Genomic DNA, 20,759 nt, shown 5'->3' with positions numbered 1-20,759 from the left:
GCTCAACAGTCAACAAGTGACAGCCTCGAGGCCGTGCATGTAAACAAATTTCTGCTTCCAAAACCACTGCGCTACTGACAAATGTGCATTGTTGCTAGAAGCGGTGACTTAAATGATATCCCCACTCGTTGGCAGCAGCTTCCACCCGCACCACGCTAACTTGCGCTGGCGTCTTTCTAACGCGCGCAATCACACGCACACACACACACACACAAACACACGTGAGCATTCCCCCTCATCCAAGCGGGTCTAGGCTGGTAGGAAGAGTGCACAAAGCTGCAGAGTTCCGGTCGAAGCTGCAGTATCCTTGATGTCGGCGGCCAACCTGTTTTTCACTCAGAAAGAACTTGCAACAATCATCGTTAAGCTGTGCATAACGTAGCTTTCCCTCAAGTTTTATACAAAATCACATCGATGTCCGCCCACCGTTAAATAACCATTTATGCGGGTAAATTGTAGCCGTAACCATACTTTCTTTTGCATATCTTTCATAAAGGTAACAGTAATGGGATTTAATTTTACACACCTAATTTTCCAATGTAAAACACAAAACACAAGCAAAACCAACCACTTGGTTGCAGGAATGGTATAAAAAACAGCTCGGAACAGGTGACCAGGAGACTGTGCAATTTACTTTTCTCTTTAATACTTCTGATTCCCCCCGCGCCCACACAAAGCAAGGATGCTGCAGCTTCATCGCATCTTTGCATTTCATCATCATACTAGTGATTCCGTAAGGTATTACAGCTGTTGGGCTTTGTACCGAGCAAGAGTACAATCCATACAAGAATTGCCAGCAAGTCTGGAATGACGTATCAATAGAAGGCACCATCATGCTCTTTACACTTTGAAAGAACGAAAAAAAAAACAGTAACAGTTCGCTATGATTTTCCGCTGCACATTCACAAACTGCACAGACTGAGGGGAAGAGAACTGGTGTCACGCAGCGAGGCATCCCTGTATTGCAGTGGGGTAGATAGAAAAAACTGGAGAATAAGCCGCCAAACACTTGCGTTCAGGGCTGTTAATCCGAGTTCACAATTGCTTCTGTTTATCAATTTTTAGTTCAAGAAGGAAAAAAAAAAACCCATCTCAGTCAGAAACTGTTTCAAACATCGTCCGTTACGGGTAACAGATGTGGGAAAACAGCAGTCACAGCAGGTAATAGGATTCAAAGACCACATCTGGTTAGACATCCTTCCTGGTCAAGGCGGGATAGCAGTGGATTTTCACCCATCTCCTCCTGCAGTTGGCATGGCAAATGATGTTCTAAGAGTACTATTAGTGCATTATGATGAGTGCATGAACACAAGTTCTCGAGCCAAGTATTTCTAAAAGGAAAAATACCAAGGCAAGCTTCTTCAATTGCATCAATTTGTTTTCCTCAGCAGAAACTGGGCATAAACTTGACACATTTATGAAATAAAGCAGTCAAGTTGCAAAGACCACAAGGCTGTTGTTTTTTTTCCAAATATATAAACGGGCAGATCTTCAGACCTTTAAAATGGGTTCCAATTAATTGAAGCCATTCACTCTGTTTTCCAAGTCTTTAGACAATGGTTTTGCTTTTTTTTGTTGCGTAAATCCTGTTCCAAAAATAGGGAGAATGATCAATCCGGTAAAAAGAAGGCTGCTTTCACAAAGAAATGAGAGGAAAAAAAAAAACAGGCCATGTCACATTCCAAAGCCAAAATTAACAAAAAATAAACGAAGAGGGTGGTGTCACCAGCAAGGTATCAGGAACGGCGAAGCCTTAACGACGGGGCCCAGCAAAGCGGCCTTCACCAGACAAGCCACCCCGGCCGGCCCCGGGGCCCGACTTCAGCGCCATGCCACCCCTGGGCGGTGGCCCCCGGGAGTCTCGATCCCGCATCATCCCGCCGCCGATCATGCCGCGCGGCCCCAAGCCTCGGTCGTTGCGACGGATGTCCCTGCGGTCGTCTCCGCCGCCTCTCCGCTCCCCCTCCCGGAACGCCCGCGTCTTCTTCTCCTCCACGTTTAGGCGGACCTCCCCGCGGAACATGACCGGCTGCAGGCACAGAGCTCAGGGTTAGCGGCGGGTCGCAGAGTTCATAACACATCACCTCCTCCCCGTTAGCTTTAGTCTTTCGGAATGCACCAACGCCCAGACTCACGGGCTTGGCAGCTTGAGCTGCAAGGAGTGCTGGACAGGCTGGCACTGTTTGTTTTACCATCTAGGAGGCTGAGGGGTGACCCGATTGGGGTGTATAGGATCATAAGGGGCATGGATAGAGTGAACTCTCAGTCTTTTTCGCCCAAGGTAAAGCATTCTAAAGTACAAGAGCAGAGGTTAAGGTGGAAAGGAGAGATTTAAGGGGCAACTGGACTTGAAACATAGAACAGTACAGCACAAGATCAACCTTCATCCATCACCCTTCGTGTAAATAAAGTCACCCCCCAGGTTCCTACTAAATTACTCCCCCTCTCACCTTAAACCTATGGCCCAAGGTTCTCGATTCCCCTACTCTGGGCACTAGACTCTGTAGGTATCCAATCTATTCCTCTCGTGATTTTGTATACCTCCTTGGCCCCAAGGAATAAAGTCCCAGCCTGCTCAACCTCTCCCTACAGCTCAGGCTCTAGAGTTCTGGCAACATCCTCATAAATCTTCACAGCACCCTTTTATTAAGCCTAACAACATCTTGGTGACCAAAACTGAACACAATACTAAATATGGCCTCACCCATGTTGTATATGAATGTACATGGAACAATGTACCTGCAAGCCTACATCTCTCTGCTCGACAACATGCCTGCAATTCAATGCAATTTTTGACATCCATCTGCACTGTCTACAATACCTTTCAGTTTAGTGTCATCTGCAAACTTGCTAAAGTTCTAATCACATTGCTGCTGGTCTTCTGCCTAGTGGTTTTGGTTAGTTATTCACTTGATACAGGTCCTGCTGCCAAGGTGAGGATTTGTCTCCTTTGCTTTACCAGCAGTAAGATCACAGACCCATCGGAGCATTTCGGGAGCAGCAGTCAGAGCCATGCAGTCCTTCAGCCCAACTGGGGCCCTGTACAACTGCAGAATCTCAGCCCCATCTCAGCTAAATTTGCCCGAGCTTGGCTCATATCCGTCTTAACCCTTCCTATCCATGTACCTTTCCAAATGTAAACCAGATGGGTTTTCAAGACAGTCTGTAAATTGGCTTTGGAATGTGACATGGCCTGCCATTAGTTTTCCTCATTCTAATTTGTTTAAGTTCAATTTATGCTTTAGAGATACAGCGGAGCCAAGCCCTTGGGCCCACCGAGTCCATGCCAAACACCAATCAACCCATACACTATCCTACACGCTAGGGGCAATTTGTAATTTACCAAAGCCAATTAACCTACTTTAGAGTGTGGGAAGAAACCAGAACACCTGGAGAAAACTGACAGGATCACAGAGAGAGCAGACATCACCCGTAGTCAGGATCAAATCTGGGTCTTTGGCGCTGTAAAGCAACAACTCTGCCGCTGCATCACTGCGCTGCCCTCTTTTCCTTATTCCAGTTTATTTAAGATGAACAGCACGAAGAAGGATCTTGACCCGAAACGTCACCCATTCCTTCTCTCCAGAGATGCTGCCTGTCCCGCTGAGTTACTTCAGCATTTTGTGTCAATCCACAACGTGACTGCTGGGTGGGGAATTTATGTGTGCTGGTGAACTGTCTGGGTCTCTGGTAGTCAGATACAAGCACTCGTATGTTTCCACGCCTTTGTCACAAGTGACCAGACATTAACAGCATTGCAGCGGCTGCAGAGCACACTTGGATCTCACAGGCATGAAGCCACTCTATCCAGTGGGCATTACCTTGGCACTCAGGATTCTCTGGACTGGATCAGGATCATCAAACACCACAAAGCCAAAGTTTGGCAGCTTGCCTCCACTGCTCTTTGTGTTAATACGAAGCTCCACCACATTGCCAAAACCTGCCCAGGAGAAACAACAAACAGGTTAAAATGGCAAACATTACAACCAGACGCCTTCACTAAGAACAACCAATCTACCGGACCAATGTTAGACTGTAAGACTTTACCTACAGCGTGGAAACGGGCCCTTCAGCCCGCCGAGTGCACACTGACCAGTGATCACCCCGTACACAAGCATTATCCTACACACTAGCGACAATTTACAAAAGCCAATTAACCTACGTCTTTGGAATGTGGGAGGAAACTGGAGCACCCGGAGAAAAAACCCACGCGGTCACAGGGAGAACGTGCAAACTCCGTACAGACAGGACCCGTCAGGATCGAATCCAGGTCTCTGATGTGTGTGGCAGCAACTCTGCCTGCTGCACCACTGCACCAGCCTGAACTCAGCGGGTTAGGCAACTTCTGCGCTGGGAAATGGACAGTCGAGATTTCAGATCAGTACCATAAGTTTTACTACTTTAGTAGCCCAATCAGCAGCTGGTCATTGATAAAAAGACACCAAGTGCTGGAGTGACTTAGCGGGTCACGCAGCATATCTACAGAACATGGATAGGTGACTTTTCTCGTCGGGACCCTTCAAATTGTTGAAGAGAGATCCTGACCAGAAACGTCACCTATCCATGATCTGCAGACATGCTGCCTGATCCGCTGTTTTACTCCAGCACTCTGTGTCCATGTTCTCCAGAGATGCTGCCTGACCCACTGAGTTACTCCAGTGCTTTGTATCCTTTTTTGTAAACCAACACCTGCAGTGCCTTGTTACTACTGAGTAATTGATAAACGTCACACAATGATTTGATCACCAGGCAGGAAATGTAGCCCCAGCAGGTAATAGACAAATCAATCGGTTTGGACTGCTCACCGACGCGTCAAGTATATTAATTGCTTTACCCACAACGCACAAAGGATTATGTGATGTTTGAACTGCTGTAAATGTGATGCAGCCTGGCCAGTTTACACCCCTCATAGTACCACTGCCAAATATACACGGGGCACCGGTGGGATCACACTGGGCCAGCATTTTTAGGTTTGGGTTTCAGCTTTGTTATGCATGCTATCCAATCAGATCAGATAATATTATGCATATGTACAATCAGCTAAACTCAATTGGCTGGAGCAAACGGGAAAATACAGAGTGCAGAATATAGTTCTCAACGTTGTAGCGCACCAGTTCCAGAGGCAAAGTCCAATGTCCGCAATGGGGTTGAGGTGAATCAGACAGTGCCCTAGTTTATGGAAAGACCGTTCAGAACCTGAAGGGAAGAAGCTGTTCCCGAGTCTGGTGGTGGCACTTTCAAGCCTCTATATATATTTTTTTAATTTATTAGGTGACCTATGAAGATCTGAATTTTGGGAACTCTGGCGCAGGGACGACGACAATAAAAGAAAAATCAAAAGCAAGCACATGACCAGTATTGATCAAAATAAATGAGGCTGCAGCAGATTGATGTAGATGGAACATGTTGGTGGGCATGGGCAAGCTGGGCCGCGGGGCCTGTTTCCACCTGAATCACTCTATGAAAGAACATGGTTGCCAGTGAGTCAGTCTCCCTTGGGCTTAAATCTCTGTCCAGTGAAGGCAGAGGGTTCCCCTTAGGATCTTCATAATTCCTCTCCGCTACTCACTATTGAAGAAATCCTTCAATTCATTTTCATCGATGTCGTGAGGCAAGTTGCCAACAAAGAGTTGGTGGCTGTCTGGGTATCGGATGATCCGCCGATTCTCCACCTCGCCGCCATCCAGATCTCCCCGACCTGCAACATAAAGACCGTCTCTCAATGTAATTGCAGGACTAGTCTCAGCTTCACACAAACAGTAGTTACAGAACAGTGGCTGCACTGTGGCGCAGTGGCAGAGTTGCAGCCTTACAGGACCAGAGACCCAGGTTTGATCCTGACTACGAGTGCTGTCTGTACGGGACTTTGCACATTCTCCCCGTGGGTTTTCACCAGGTGCTCCGGTTTCCTCAAACACTCCAAAGTAGGTTAATTGGTTTCTATAAATTGTCCCTAGTGCGTAGGATAGTGCTATTGGACGGGGTCGGCGCAGACTCAGGCTGTCCAGGCTGTCTCTCCAGTTTAGAGAGGCAATTAAAGAATGGATTTATAATGCAATCAATAAAATATTTTTGTATCTACTTGTGCTTTCCGACAGTACACTCCCCCATATTTCCATGCCCGTACCATTATGGACTTCACAAGCAATATCAAAGAGGGCATAGTCTAAGGGTGAGAGGGACAAAGTTTAAAGGAGATGTTTGGGACAAGTTTCTTTTTAGACACACGCACAGATTGTGGCAAGTTAGAGGCAGATACAAATAACACGAACTTTGCCAGCCAAAGTTGTACTGTACTGTTTTATGTGGTAAGCACCTCAGTGGCTGCAAAGACTTGAAGGCTACTGTATAAAGCAGTCATTATTTTGGCGGTCAGGATTCGCCGCATCTGAGCTGCTTCAAACTTGGAGGCCAAACATACATAGGCATGCGTACAAGTACAGAGCAGTCACTTACAATGAAAATTATGGATGTATCGGCATCACAGGCTGATATAGACCCAGACAACAAACAAAACAAATTATATATTAAATGTACATTAAACATAAATTTGACGAGACAGTGATAGGAAAAAGATTATGGTAGACACAAAATGCTGGAGTAACTCAGCGGGTGAGGCAGCATCTTGAGAGAGAAGGAATGCGCGACGTTTCTTCAGACTCTGAAGATGGGTCTCGACCCGTCGCTGAGTAACTCCAGCAGTTTGTGTCTAACTTCAATTTAAACCAGCATCTGCAGTGCTTTCTTACAGATGATTATGGATATTTACAACACAGAAACAGGCCGTTCGGCCCACCTGGTCCACACCAACCGCAATGGGTTAGTACCATCTGCCTGCACTTGGCCTACATACCTCTAAATCCTTCTTATCTAAATATCTGTCCATGTCTTAAAAAGCTGGGATGGTATTCACCTTTACAGCTTCCACTGGCATTACCGCACAACTTGCAATTAGAAAACTAGTCAATGGCAGGGCAAGAGGTGGCGCGTGCTGTTCTGCTGCTGAGGACGGGTCACATAAGGAGGGCAGTCCCCACCCTCTGCACACCACCACTTGGCTACATCAGCCAGGGCTCTGTTTGCAGCGCTCCAACATTGAGTGCCCAGTTCCAGCACTCCAACATTACCTTCTCCTCACCCTCACATTACCGCCACAGTGGGCCCCAACAAATGTTAAATCAGTCACCACCAACCTTCCTGTAAACAGAAGACAATATCTTTGTCATCATGTAGGAAGAAGAATGAGAGGGGATCTTATTGAAACATATAAGATTATTAAGGGTTTGGACACGCTAGAGGCAGGAAATAATAAGGGGCAAGTCATTTAGAACGGAGACAAGGAAACACTTTTTCCACACAGAGTGTGGGTCTATGGAATTCTCTGCCTCAGAAGGCAGTGGAGGCAGGTTCTCTGGATACTTTCAAGAGAGAGCTGGATAGGGCTCCTAAAGATAGTGGAATCAGGGGATATGGGGAGAAAGCAGGAACGGGGTACTGATTGGGGATGATCAGCCGTGATCACATTGAATGGCGGTGCTGGCTCGAAGGGTCGAATGGCCTACTCCTGCACCTATTGTCTATTGTAGAAACAAAGAACTGCAGATGCTGGTTTATACCAAAGATAGACACAAAGTGCTGGAGCAACTCAGTGGGGCAGGCAGCATCTCTGGAGAAAAGGGATGTATTGGGTCGTGACCCTTCTTCAGACTGTTTCGGGTTGGGACCCTTCTTCAGTCTCCAGGGTTTTTGTAAACCAGCAACTGCAGTTCCTGGTGTCTCAGCAATGCTCTGCCTAGTGTTCCCACCCCCTCTCAAATCTTATCTTCACCTCACCATAAAACTCTGGCATTGAGGTGGTCTATCTAGTGACCAGGGAAACAGCTGCATCCAAAGTTTTCATTGCACTTGTACCTCTGCCGATATCAGGGTGGTAAAACCATGATTTGCTAGCCACATGCTACCCTTTTAAAAGCATCTCTCAGATATACCACTAACTTACGAAAGACTGCTCCAGCTTTGTGAGTTCAGGCTATGATGTCCAGCTCAGTATTTCTCTGATACTAACGATGTTCTGCAAGTACAGGTCTGATTTTTTCCCAGCAACTGATATCTTGCCCCTCCTTTAATCCGGACAAAAGTCCCGGCGAGGTGTCCGAACTCAACCTCATCGGGACTTCCACGCATCGGCGCCCCCCCCCCCCCCCCCCCCCCCCCCCCCACCACCCCACACCACAGCAAGGTCCTGATCCCTGCTGGTCCGACAAGTCCAGAAAAGTTCTGGGAGCACGAGTACAGGTAAGTATTGGTAGTGGACCTGTATCATCAGATGGCTCATGTTGAACACTCTTGGTACACCTCTGATATCCCCGCAGAGCAGAATGTGTGTGTATTACAAATTCAAGTTAGAGTGTCATAAATTTTAATTATAATAATAATTTTCAAACACAAGGATTTAATAGGAATCGGAGGGCTAAGTTTTTCCCTCGGGGGGGGGGGGGGGGGGGGGGGAGGAGCACACAGTTAAAAGGAGATGTGCCGGACTTTTATTTTTAAAAGTGGTGGGTGCCTGCAACAAGCTGCTAGGGGTGGTGGTGGAAGCAGATACAATAGTGGTGTTTAAGCAAATTAGAGTTATTAGAGTCATACAACATAGAAATAGTCCCTTCATTCCAACTTGCCCACACCTGCAAACATGTCTCAGGTACACTAATCCCATCTGCCTGCGTTTCGTCCATATGCCTCCAAATCTGTCCTATCCATGCACCTGTCTAACTGTTTCTTAAATGTTGGTATAGTCCCTGCCTCAACTACCTCCTCTGGCAGCTTGTTCCATACACCCACCACCCTTTGTGTGAAAAAGTTACCCCTCAGATTCCTATTAAATCTTTTCCCCAATTAACCTACAAACCTGTACATCTTTGCAGTGTGGGAGAAAAGCAGACTACCCAGAGAAAACCCACATGGTCACAGGGAGAATGTACAAACTGCTTACAGACAGCACCCATAGTCAGGATGTGACCCGGGTCTCTAGTGCTGCGTGGCCGCAACTCTACCACTGTGCCACTGTGTTGCCCTATGGTCTGGCACCATCCGAGCAAAATTATCAAGCTACAAAAATCAGAGGCACTTAATCTTCAGATGCATCAGAAACTCGGATTCACAAGAGCCAGCAGACCAGCGAGGTGGGCATCATAGGTTAAACTGAAATGAAAGCCACTATAATCCATGGCCAAACCAACAAACTGGCACTGCTTTTGTGTTCCATGTGTACTGATCTCACAAGATCCTTTAGTTTAGTTTATAGCCACATGTACCGAGGTACAGTGAAAAGCTTTTTTCGTTGCGTGCTATCCAGTCAGTGCAAAGACTACACATGTACAGATCCTGCCAGTTTACAGACAGAAGCTCTCGATTCTGTTATCACCCCCGCTCACCTCTTTCTGCATCCTCTCCACTTTGCTCGCTGCTCGATTTCATAAAGGAAGGCTTACCTGGTCTGGGCCCACGGGGGACAAAGCCGATCCGCTCGCGAGGACGCTGGTCTCTGGGCCGAGGGGGCTGAGACTGGGTCTCGCTTCTCCCTTCAGCTCTTGGCTGCAATCGTGTTTGAGAAATGGGGAAGGAGGGGGGAATGGAAAGAGAAGAAAAAGAAAATGAAGTAGCTACAATGGTTCAGCACTATAAACACACACAATTTCTCAGAGTACTCATCCCTCTCATATCTTAGTTCAGTGACCGAGAACATTTAACAGTTTCCACTCCCTGGCTGAAGAAGTCACCGCCCTGTTATTTTTTATTTTTTTTATTTTTTTTTATTTTTATTTTTTGCTGACTGACATTACTTCATCAAGTGTTTGTGCTACGAGCTAGTAATAACTAACACAAATATCCCTGCTCGTCATTTACTTTTAAAATAGTTACCTAACCCAAATTGATAAACAGACAAAATTTCTAAGCTTTTCTTTTGAAGAAAAGCAATAAATATATATTAATAAGCAAGTCCATTCACAGATTACCTGTGAGGCTGGTACTTTAACAACATGGGCAGGAATTCCAGAGGAAGCAACTGTACCACTAGGAGGCAGATTTTTACTGGTCACTGAGGCCCAGGAGAAAGCCTGCAGAGAATGCAACACATACCTATTCTACTAACAAGTAATAAGCATTCCCTCAAATACAAAAAATCCTGAGCCTGCAATTAGGGCAAACTTTTAGTCATGCACCTTATTGGTGATAATTACGCTGGGAAATTGCATTTAACATTTCTACATAGACGCAATGTGGTCAAATTTAAATTACAACTTACCAGATTTCACCTTGAGTAACTATGATTGCATTAGTAAAAATGGACCAACCTGTACAAGTTGTGTACATGTTTTTTGGAGCCCTGTCTGCATTTAACTACAAGTGCACTTCTATCTTTAAATCTGGCAACGATCTACAAGATAGGGAAAGCCTGCCGCTAGGGATAACCTATGTAAAGGAGACAACTTGTGCTAACCTTGGGCGGTTCTTGTGGCTGAGAAGTGGGTTCCACTGGAACGGGTGACGGAGCTTTCTCCTCCAACTCCTCCGCCGTCTTCTCCACCAGCTCCGGCTCAGGTTTTACCTCCTCGGCTTTCGATTCGGGCTCGGGCTCTGGCTCTGCAGCTGGTTCCTCCAGCGATTCCTCCACACCATTACTTTAGACCGAAGCAAATAAAAATAACCAACCCATCAAGATTAGCACATCTTTAGCAGACTCCTGTGCGCGTACGTCCCCACCACAACTTACAGCAATGACATATGCAGGTAGCAGAGGCAATGTACACAAAATACATACAGTGCCATCCATAATGTTTGGGACAAAGACCCGTTATTTATTTATTTGCCTCTGTACTCCACCATTTGAGATTTGTGTTAGAAAAAAAAATCACATGTGGTTAAAGTGCATTGTCAGGTTTTAATAAAGGTCATTTTTATACATTTTGGTTTCACCATTTAAAAATTACAGCTGTGTATTCTCCCCGTCACCACGCGAGTTTCTCCCCGGGTTCCTCCCGCATTGCAAAGACATACTAATTTGTAGATTAATTGACTTTGGTAAAAATTGTAAATTGTCCCTAGTGTGTTCTGGTTCTGGTTGATTACTGCACAAACACCTCATGTGGTTATCTCGCGCATGTCGGAGGTAGTAGAGTAACGATTACATTTTGGTGGGTCTTTTTTGACCAAGTTGAGGAGATCTAGTTGCTCAATCCCCTTTTTAGGGCTAGTGTACGGGGATCACTGGTCGGCACGGACTCGGTAGGCCGAATGTCCCGTTTACACGCCGTATCTCTAAACTAATCTAAATTAAACAGCATGGAAATAGAAACAATTAGCAGTTTAAAAATGTAGGTGAGCACCCATAGTGCAGTGATCTTTCAGTGTAGTGACCCAGGGCTGGAAAGTGCAATTAATCTAACTGAACTTTAAGACTATCAATGAAAAGTGGTGGAGTAGAGCACGAGTCACAGCAGATGTCCCGCTACTCAATGTGGAAATGTCCAACTCTCGAGCGCATAGCTATCAGACAAGAGGGGGAAAGCTTAATTGAGATGTGTGCTTTCAAGCCATTTAATTGCTTTCCAATGCAATAATGATTGTTATGCCGTGACTTACAATGTTGAAGGTTTTTACCTGACAGCGTGAGACTCATAATAAGTATTGTTCGTGTTTTCCTGCACGGGTTCGGGAGATAGCTGTGGCTCTTCCGACTCTTCCTCAACTTCCTCTTCAGACTCTAAAAAAGCAGAGGGGAATTAAAGAGATAAACCAATTTAGACGGACGTCAAGACTGATGTGAGATAAAGACTCACTATCATGCTCAGAAGTGACATTCAGACGTCAAGCATTCATAAAACTAAATGACAACTAATTTTCAATAATTTGTTTCAGGATACAGTGGTTGACACAAATAAATTTCTTCACTCAGGGTGATGTATTTTTAGAATCCTCAAGGGGAAGTACAACGGGATCTGGGGGTCCTCGTTCATCAGTGAATGAAAGTAAGCATGCAGCTACAGCAGGCAGTGAAGAAAGCGAATGGCCTTCATAACAAGAGGAGTTGACTATAGGAGCAAAGAGGTCCTTCTGCAGATGTACAGGGCCCCAGTGAGACCACACCTGGAGTATTGTGTGCAGTTTTGGTCTCCAAATTTGAAGAGGGACATTCTTGCTATTGAGGGAGTGCAGCGTAAGTTCACATGGTTAATTCCCGGGATGATGGGACTGTCATATGCTGAGAGAATGGAGCAGCTGAGCTTGTATACTCTGGAATTTAGATGGATGAGAGGGAATCTTATTGAAACATACAAGATTATTAAGGGTTTGGACACGCTAGAGGCAGGAAACATGTTCCCAATGTTGGGGGAGTCCAGAACCAGGTGCCACAGTTTAAGAATAAGGGGCAAGCCATTTAGAACAGAGATGAGAAAACACTTTTTCACACGGAGAGTTGTGAGTCTGTGGAATTCTCTGCCTCGGAGGGCAGCGGAGGCCGGTTTTCTGAATACTTTCGAGAGCTAGATAGGGCTCTTAAAGATAGCGGAGTCAGGGGATATGGGCAGAAGGCAGGAACAGGGTACTGATTGTGGATAATCAGCCATGATCACATTGAATGTGCTGGCTCGAAGGGCTGAATGGCCTACTCCTGCACGTGTTGTCTATAACACCAGACAGCTGTGGGTACCTGCTCCTGTTTTAGCTGGAAAGACTCCTCATTGTGGAACACTGCCCTTTTGACCAGCATTGATTATATTGTGCCCTTGAGTTATCATAACAGTTCACCCTTACCAGGGCTTCCAATTGCTGCCACCAATTCCATCTCTCTCTCCTTTCCTTCTCCCCCCACCTCCCCCCCATGAACCATCTGAAACCAAATGAGACTATTCACCACCTCGCCTGTTTGTCCCAGTGATGAACTGCACACACATCCTAAGCCATCACTTCTCTATCATCCAGCCTCAGCTCGCCTGTTGCTAAAACCCTCATCGATGCCTTGTTAGCTCAACACTCCATTATTCTACTGTACCCAGCTCAGCTTCAACCACACTCTGTAAATCTGAGGGCATGTACAGCCCTGCAGCTTTGATTAATGTACAGACCGCTGTTAACTTCTCACTCATGTGGTCACTGACCAATTAAATGAATCTTGATTTTAATATGCATATTCAGATTTTCAAATAGACTTGCTTTCTGACTCTTTAACTTCCACCATGATACATTTGTGCCTGCAATTTTGGGATCCGTCTCTTTTCCAAATCTATTTTTGTCCCATCACTGACAGCTGTGACTTCAAGTTCCTTAACTATTCTGGAATTCCCTAAAAATATCTCTTGTCTTTAAGACAGGGAGTAGCCTGCGCTCAGACTTTTCAATAGGCGCATGGAGATGAAGGGGTTATGGATAATGTGCAAGCAGGTAAGAGTTGGCCTTGTATAGGAGTCTGAGGAAGAGCGCCGACCCAAGATGTCACCTATCCTTTTTCACCAGAGATGATGCCTGACCCGCTGAGTTACTCTAGCACATTGTGTCCATCTTTGGTCTTGGCATCATGTTCGGCACTGAAATTGTGGGCCGAAAGGCCTGCTCCTATGCTGCACTGCGTTGCTTGTAGCTTGGGATCAAACCTTGTTGAATACACTCCCATAAACTATTGTGGTATATATTAAAAATGATTTGAGGTATTAACTATGCTGCTGACAAAGTAGTCAGGCACAACAGAGGTGGTTGGATGTCTTTGAGGAGCCAGGAGAGGGATTGGAGAGACAAAGGAGACTAACAGATTGGAAGGAAGATAAAGACAGAAAAACCAAGGGGGATGGGCCAGGGTCCAAGGATGGAAGCAAGCTCAAGGTGAGGCAAATGCATGATAATGTATGGGAGGAGCATGGTCAAAGGCAGGGAGTGGGCCTGGGATGGAGGGATGAGAGGCATCCGGCCACAGCAGTGACACAAGCTGTTGCTGCCAGGTCGAGTACACCACAACCTCAGTGAATTCAGGTGGATTAAGGATTGATCAGGGGAATGTTGCAAAGTACGGATTAGTTTAGTTTAGAGATACAACATGGGAACAGGTGCTTCAGCTTACCGAAAGCCTTCTTGACCACCCTATCTACCTATAATACTGCTTCAAGGAACAATGTACCTGCACTCATAGACCCTTCTGTTTTACACCACTCCCCTGGGCCGGGCCATGCAGTTTACTGTGAAGGTCTTGCCCTGGTTTGACGCAACACCTGCATTTGCCTGCATTAAATTCCATTCACCATTCCTCACCCACACTTGCCCAACTGATCATGGCCTTGTTGTAATTTTATAGAAATGCAGCAAATGGAAGGAAATTGATTGTATGCAGGCAGACAAGAGTTGGTCTTGGCATCATGTTCTGCACAAACATTGTGGGCTAAAGGGCCTGGTCCTGTGCTGTCCGGTCCTGTGTTCCAGACACACAGCTCTCCCGCAGTTCCTGAAAAGACAGCAGCCGGAAGCCGGAATGCTGAAGTCCCCGAAAAGGCAACTAGGCCTGGACATTACTACTTTGTTAAGGTGGATGGTGTCGGCTCGTGACACATAAACAGACCAAATAATTGACCCAATTCCAGGTTCCAAATAACAAGCAGTTCCTATTTGCAACTGGCATCCCAACGTGAAAATCAATTAGGATTTTTTAATGTCAAACTGAAAATATTTCAGCCTGCAGCACGTTGATTGTGTATATACTTGCAACCTCTTACCTTCTTCCAGTTCAGCGTCAGAATCAAACACTTCATCCTGATAGCGGAATATATCATTGTGGACATAGAATTTGTTTGGAACAGAACCCTGTGTATTTGAAAAGAACAAAAGTTAGTCTCCGTCAACAACTTTAGCAGCTCTGCTGAAGTTGGGCAACAATAATACAATCCACTGCACACAGACAACCCACTCTCCACCCTGTGCCAATGCAACTTGACAAACCTGTTCCAATGTAACCACCAACACAGCAATGAAAAATATTAACACTAGATTAATCCCATTTTCAACCATTAAAAACCAACTCTGGAGTCACTGAGTGCTGTTCATGAAAGGCTGAACATCGATTGTAGTGGAGTAAGTGCAGCAACAATCTGGTATTAGTTTATTGGAGTCATAGTCCTAAAGAGCGGGGAAATGGACCCTTAGGCCCAAATTGCCCACGCCGACCACAGCCACTGCACCAGCCCCACTAGCTTGCTTTTGGCCCGTGTCTCTCCAAACCTTCCCTATTCCAAGTACCTGTCTAAATGTTTCTTAAACCTTGCAATAGTCCCTGCCGCAACTACCTCCTCTGGCAGCTCCTTCCATGCACCTACCACCTTTTGTGTAAAAGAGTTACCCCCTCAGGTCCCCTTCCCCCTCCCCCACCTAATTTATTGTTCTCATGAAGTTGTACACCTCCATAAGATAAGATTGTTGTCACATGTACCGAGATACAGTGAAACACTTTGCGTGTAATCCGATTCTTGACTCCATTGCCACGTAAAACACTGTCAGAAAGCAAGTGAGTATTTTTCTCCAAAGTTAGCATACCTCTGGTGCCAGGACAAACGTCTGCATGAACTTCCTCATTGGCTGTCCATTGTTTGACAGCTCGCCCATCACCTGTACAACCACTCCATCACTGAGGGTGGCGTGTGCATCCACATGGCGAATCTTGGTGTGGCAATCACTGAACTGAAGGGACATCACCTTCTTGTGGATCTCCTGCGACAACAACAGTACAGAGTGTTTTATAGTCATATATATGCCCCAAAACAGAACAAAGAAATTCTTATCTAGAAATAAAGAACTGCAGATTAATACACAAAAGGACACAGGCGTCAGGATCCAATTATTTTTACATGATCACGGAAGAGGGAAAGAAAATTGACCATGTCCAACAGGGGCGCCGCTCAATTGGCAGCCCCGCCAACAGTCAGTCTGTTTTTTCGTATTTAATTAAAAAAAAATTTGTGTGTTTTAAAAGTTTGTGTAGATGTTCTCCAGTTTGTTTAATGTGGGGGGGAGGGGAATGGGGACGGGGGAAACTTTTTTTTGTTTCTTACCTAGCTGAAGATGCGATTGGTTTCCAGGTCGTATCTCTGGTCGCTCTGCGACCTAACATCGATGAAGCTGGAGGCCTCCTCAGACCGACTGAGCCCCACTGAGGGGCTGGGACTTGATATCAGAGCCAATCCCTTGCCTGGCATCGCTCCACCCGCGGCTGGCGGACTTTACCATCGAGAGCTGGTAAAGCCCCCCCCCCCCATGCAGGAGCTAATCGCCCCGATGCGGAGGGCACAAATGCCGCCGGCCACGGGAGTCAAGATTGTCCCGTCAACGGAGAGCTCGAGGCCCCCGACCACGGGAGAACAAAGAAGGGAAGAGATTGAAGTTGTTTTCGCCTTCCATCACAGTGAGGAATGTGGAGGAGTCACTGTGGTGGATGTTTATGTTAAAATTGATTTTGTGTGTTCCATTGCTTTTTATTTGTATGACTGACTTGGCAAATGAAATTGATCGTATGTTGCAAAACATACTTGACTAATAAAGTATTATTGTGATTGAGATTGTGATTAATTGCGATTGTGTTACATCAGCTAAAAGGACATCAGAAACAAAGATTGTATTCATACTGACACACACAGTAGTGAATTATGTTCCATTTCCTAGTGTTTACAAAGGCATATCTTCAATATGGGAAACAAAACCGATTCATACTACAATGATACTGAATGAAATGATACTAAACAATAATGATACACAATGTCTGAAGAAGGGTCCCGACCCAAAACATCACCTGTCTATTTTCTCCCAAAGATGCTGCTTGACCCGCTAAGTTACTCCAGCACTTTGTGTCTACCTTCGGCATAAACCACCATCTGCAGTTCATTTTCATTAATCATACCACAATGAATTTAAAAGCAAATCTGTTCAGTGCACCAGTGTTTTACATTTACAACAAATTACAAACTATTCCATTGCTGCATGACATTTTAATAATAATCAGTCAAAAAATAAAATCACAAATACTTACAGCCTGCCCATACACTGCTTCTGTGGGCTTCCCACTTCCATCCAAACCACCATGAACATAAGAGGAAGTCCTACCATAAAACCTGTGGGCAGAATTATTGCAAATGAGACAAACCAATCATTGGTAATCTTTCAATTAAAACACAGCACATTTACAGTGCCCTCCATGTTTGGGACAAGACCCATCTTTTATTTATTTGCCTCTGTACTCCACAATTTGAGATTTGTAATAGAAAAAAAAATCACATGTGATTAAAGTGCACATTGTCAGATTTTAATAAAAGCCATTTTTATACATTTTGGTTTCACCAGGTAGAAATTACAGCAGTGTTTATGCACAGTCCCCCCATTTCAGGGCAACAATGTTTGGGACACAGCAATGTCATGTAAATGAAAGCAGTCATGTTTAGAGAATTCTTCTGTCGTCAGCTGTGGAGGTTTTCCTTGGCATGCTAGTCACTTTGTGATTAGTAAGCTCACCAGTGCTCTCTTTCTTCTTAATGATGTTCCAAACAGTTGATCTTGGTACAGTTGGTCTCTAACAGTTTTATTCTTGGTTCGGTCTCATAATGGCTTCTTTGACTTTCATTGGCACAACTTTGGTCCTCATGTTGATAAACAGCAATAAAAGTTTCCAACGGTGATGGAAAGACTGGAGGAAAGACTAGGTGCTGAGAGCTCTCTTATACCTGCATTAAGGAGACACACTGGAGTAATTACAAAGACCTGTGAAGCCATGTGTCCCAAACATTATGATGCCCTGAAATGGGGGGGGGGGACTATGTATAAACAGAGCTGTAACCACATGTCCATTAATGGAGACACAAGAAGCTGTAAATGTTGGAATCTTGAGTGAAAAAGAAACAAGTGCTGGAAGAACTCAGCAGGTCAGCAGCATCTGTGAAGGAAATGGAGAGGCGACAATTCAGGTTGGAACCCTCCATCAATCTGAAAATGGGTCCAATCCCAAAACATTGTGTCGTCATTCGCAGATGCTGCCCGAGTTCCTCCAGAACTCTGCATTTTGCTCACATATCCACTGATTTCTTTAATACTCTAATTCCTCTTTCTTTCCTCTAACACTGGGGTGACGCAGAGGCCGGGGCAGTTGCTGCCGCACATAACCAGAGACACAGGTTCCATCCTGACATCGGGTGCTGCATGTGTAAAGGTCGCATGTTTTCTTGCAACTTCATGGGTTTCCTCCCACATCCCAAAGAAGTGGGTGTTTGTAGGTTAATCAGCTGTAAATTGTAAATTGCCTCCTGTGTCAGAGAGTCAAGAGTGTTTTATTGTCATATGTCCCAGATAGAACAATGACAATGTTACTTGCTGCAGCACAAGACAATATTTAAACAAAGCATGATATGATAAAGGAGAGAGAAATGAAAAACGACACACACGCAATGGTGTGGGTCTCTGATGATGCCTGGTGCGACTCCAATAAATCCCTTCGATGGTGGAGAGGTCAGAGCCGGTGACTCTGATGGACTCACAACATTTTGCAGTCTTTTCTGCTGAGAAAGTGGGATAATACTGAACTAGTATGAACAGGTGATCGATGGTCGGCATGGACTCAGCGGGCAAAGGATCCGTTACCCTGCAGTATCTCTAAACTAGACACAATCGTGGACAATCCTATTTATGGATGGGTGCAAGATGGTACACACATTCTAAAACTGGCAAGCAGGAATAAGGCAGTCACACACTTTAGCTGGAGAGAAAGCAATTGCTCAGTAAAAACTCCACTTAAACATACATGGAGTAAGCAGAAGATAAATAAAGAAAATGGCACCTGAACAAACAGTCCTGGAAATCAGTTCCGAGCAGTACATCAATGTTCATTTGGCCGGGATGCTTTTGGAGAGCAACAGGCCGGGACACTCCCGGTGAGCAGCGGACCTGGCACACCCATCATGGATTGCAAATCGGCACAGAGCCGCCAGCATTAATGGGAACCGCGCCACCAAGAACGAGGAGTGACCAAACGCGAGGTGGACCGGCGAGAGCAATGGGGGGGGACGGGGACCCGGTGTGGGGGGCTGCCGAGAACAAAGGGGACAGGCAAGATAGGAATGCTCAGTACTTTTATAACTTTGTTGGTGCCAACACGTGACAACACTTGTGTACTGCCTAGATTGTATGCAAAGCAAAGCATTTCATTGTGACAATAAAGTATCATTGATTCAACAGGTCACAAATATCTGTTAGTATTTGAACAATTTCTCAGGGAGAGCTACAATTGTGACTGATCATTGTTGGGGTATTTACATCAATTTGAAATTACATCTGTGGGGGGGGGGTCTTGTGCTTGCGTCTTACTGAAAGTACATCCCTTCCAAAGGGATAACTCCATTGATTGCACTAAACTTGCATCTTCTATTGTCAGCATTGTAGAGTTGACTCAGAGACACAGGTTCGATCCTGACTACGGGTGCTGTCTGTACAGAGTCTGCACGTTCTCCCTGTGACCGTGCACGTTTTCTCCGGGTGCTCCAGTTTCCTCCCACACTCCAAAGACATACATGTTTGTAGGTTAATTGGCTTTGGTAAAATTGTTAACTTGCCCCTAGCGTACGTGGTGATAGCTAGTCGGCGCGGTCCCAGAGGGATGAAGGGCCCGTTTCCGCGCTCTCTCTCTAAAGTCTGAAGCAGTGCTGAATATTTGAACCCACATACAAAACTAAAGATTGACATTATAAACTTGTACCTTCTCGATCATGGATTGTAATATGTGCAATAAATTCCAAATAACAAGGTAGCAAATACTGACCAGGTACTGGGAACAGAATTTATGTGGGCCAACAAGAGATAAAGCGGAGATATCTTGGCAAATATTAACTAATATTCATAAACCAAGCAAAGAAATGTAAAAAATATTGAGAGAACGCATCAAAAATCTTGCTCATGCTACAAAACAACCGCTTTCTTTGACATTGGTCAAGCAAAGTTTAGTTTGGATATGTGTCTATCTTCAGGGTAAACCAGCATCTGCAGTTCCTTCCTACACACGAGTCCATGCCGATATTTGATCACCCGTTCACACTAGTTTTGTGTTATTCCATTTTCTCACCCAGTCCTTAGACACTAGCAGCAATTTACAGAGGCCATCTTTGGGGTGTAGGACAAAAGCGGAGCACCTGAAGGAAACCCACGAGATCACAGGAATGACAAGCCTGGATCAAACCCAGGACTCTGGTGCTGTGATGCAGCTGCTCTACCAGTTGCGTCTGTGCTACCGTAAACGATTTTAAGGACAGCACATCCTAGTTTTTTAATCTGAAAGTCACTGCTGAAAGGGACAGAATGCAGTGCAATGTTGTTACAAATCATGTTTTAACACAGAGACACTCCTGTTAATTTCAATGAAAGACTTAGATAAATGCAACCGTGGAGAATAACCAGAAAAAACGTTTATACTCAACAATATTACTAGCCGAGACTAACTTAATTCCGTTTCACTTCTAAAGTCACAGATATACATCGTCAGGAGCTCGCCTTTGGTCACAGCTTGGTGACCTGTTTTTTTTTTCCTGGAGCTCCCGCAACAACAGCTTCGTCCCCTGGACTGGAGAGCGGCAGCTTCGGCAGCTTCAACCACCCTGGGCCGCCAAGTTTGAACCGGCTTGTTCGTGGAGCTCGGATTCAGCCGCGGGACTGACTTACTTCCCATTACGCGGCAGGGTCACAACATCGGAAGC

At 45.4% G+C, this 20,759-nt stretch overlaps 1 protein-coding gene across 2 annotated transcripts in view; it reads right to left on the bottom strand.

Annotated features, from left to right (window-relative positions):
• Positions 1-619: 619 nt before the first annotated feature.
• The window catches only part of g3bp2a (G3BP stress granule assembly factor 2a), a 31,709-nt gene continuing 11,569 nt past the window's right edge, over positions 620-20,759 (bottom strand). The window contains exons 3-12 of one of the 2 annotated variants that reach the window (XM_055644199.1): positions 17,060-17,141; positions 15,574-15,747; positions 14,760-14,847; positions 11,662-11,764; positions 10,502-10,682; positions 10,017-10,118; positions 9,492-9,594; positions 5,570-5,698; positions 3,822-3,940; positions 620-2,029 (exon numbers count right to left, since the gene is read on the bottom strand). In XM_055644199.1, the coding sequence (XP_055500174.1) occupies positions 1,754-2,029; positions 3,822-3,940; positions 5,570-5,698; positions 9,492-9,594; positions 10,017-10,118; positions 10,502-10,682; positions 11,662-11,764; positions 14,760-14,847; positions 15,574-15,747; positions 17,060-17,141 (1,357 nt within the window). In that variant the 3' untranslated portion in view covers positions 620-1,753. The remainder of the gene's footprint in view (positions 2,030-3,821; positions 3,941-5,569; positions 5,699-9,491; positions 9,595-10,016; positions 10,119-10,501; positions 10,683-11,661; positions 11,765-14,759; positions 14,848-15,573; positions 15,748-17,059; positions 17,142-20,759) is intronic. The other variant, XM_055644200.1, reaches the window with a different exon arrangement.

The sequence above is a fragment of the Leucoraja erinacea genome, chromosome 1 (assembly GCF_028641065.1).
Source record: "Leucoraja erinacea ecotype New England chromosome 1, Leri_hhj_1, whole genome shotgun sequence".
NCBI classification, from domain to species: Eukaryota; Metazoa; Chordata; class Chondrichthyes; order Rajiformes; family Rajidae; genus Leucoraja; species Leucoraja erinaceus.
Note: the sequence above shows the minus strand (reverse complement) of the source record. Positions and strands in the feature narration are given on the sequence as shown.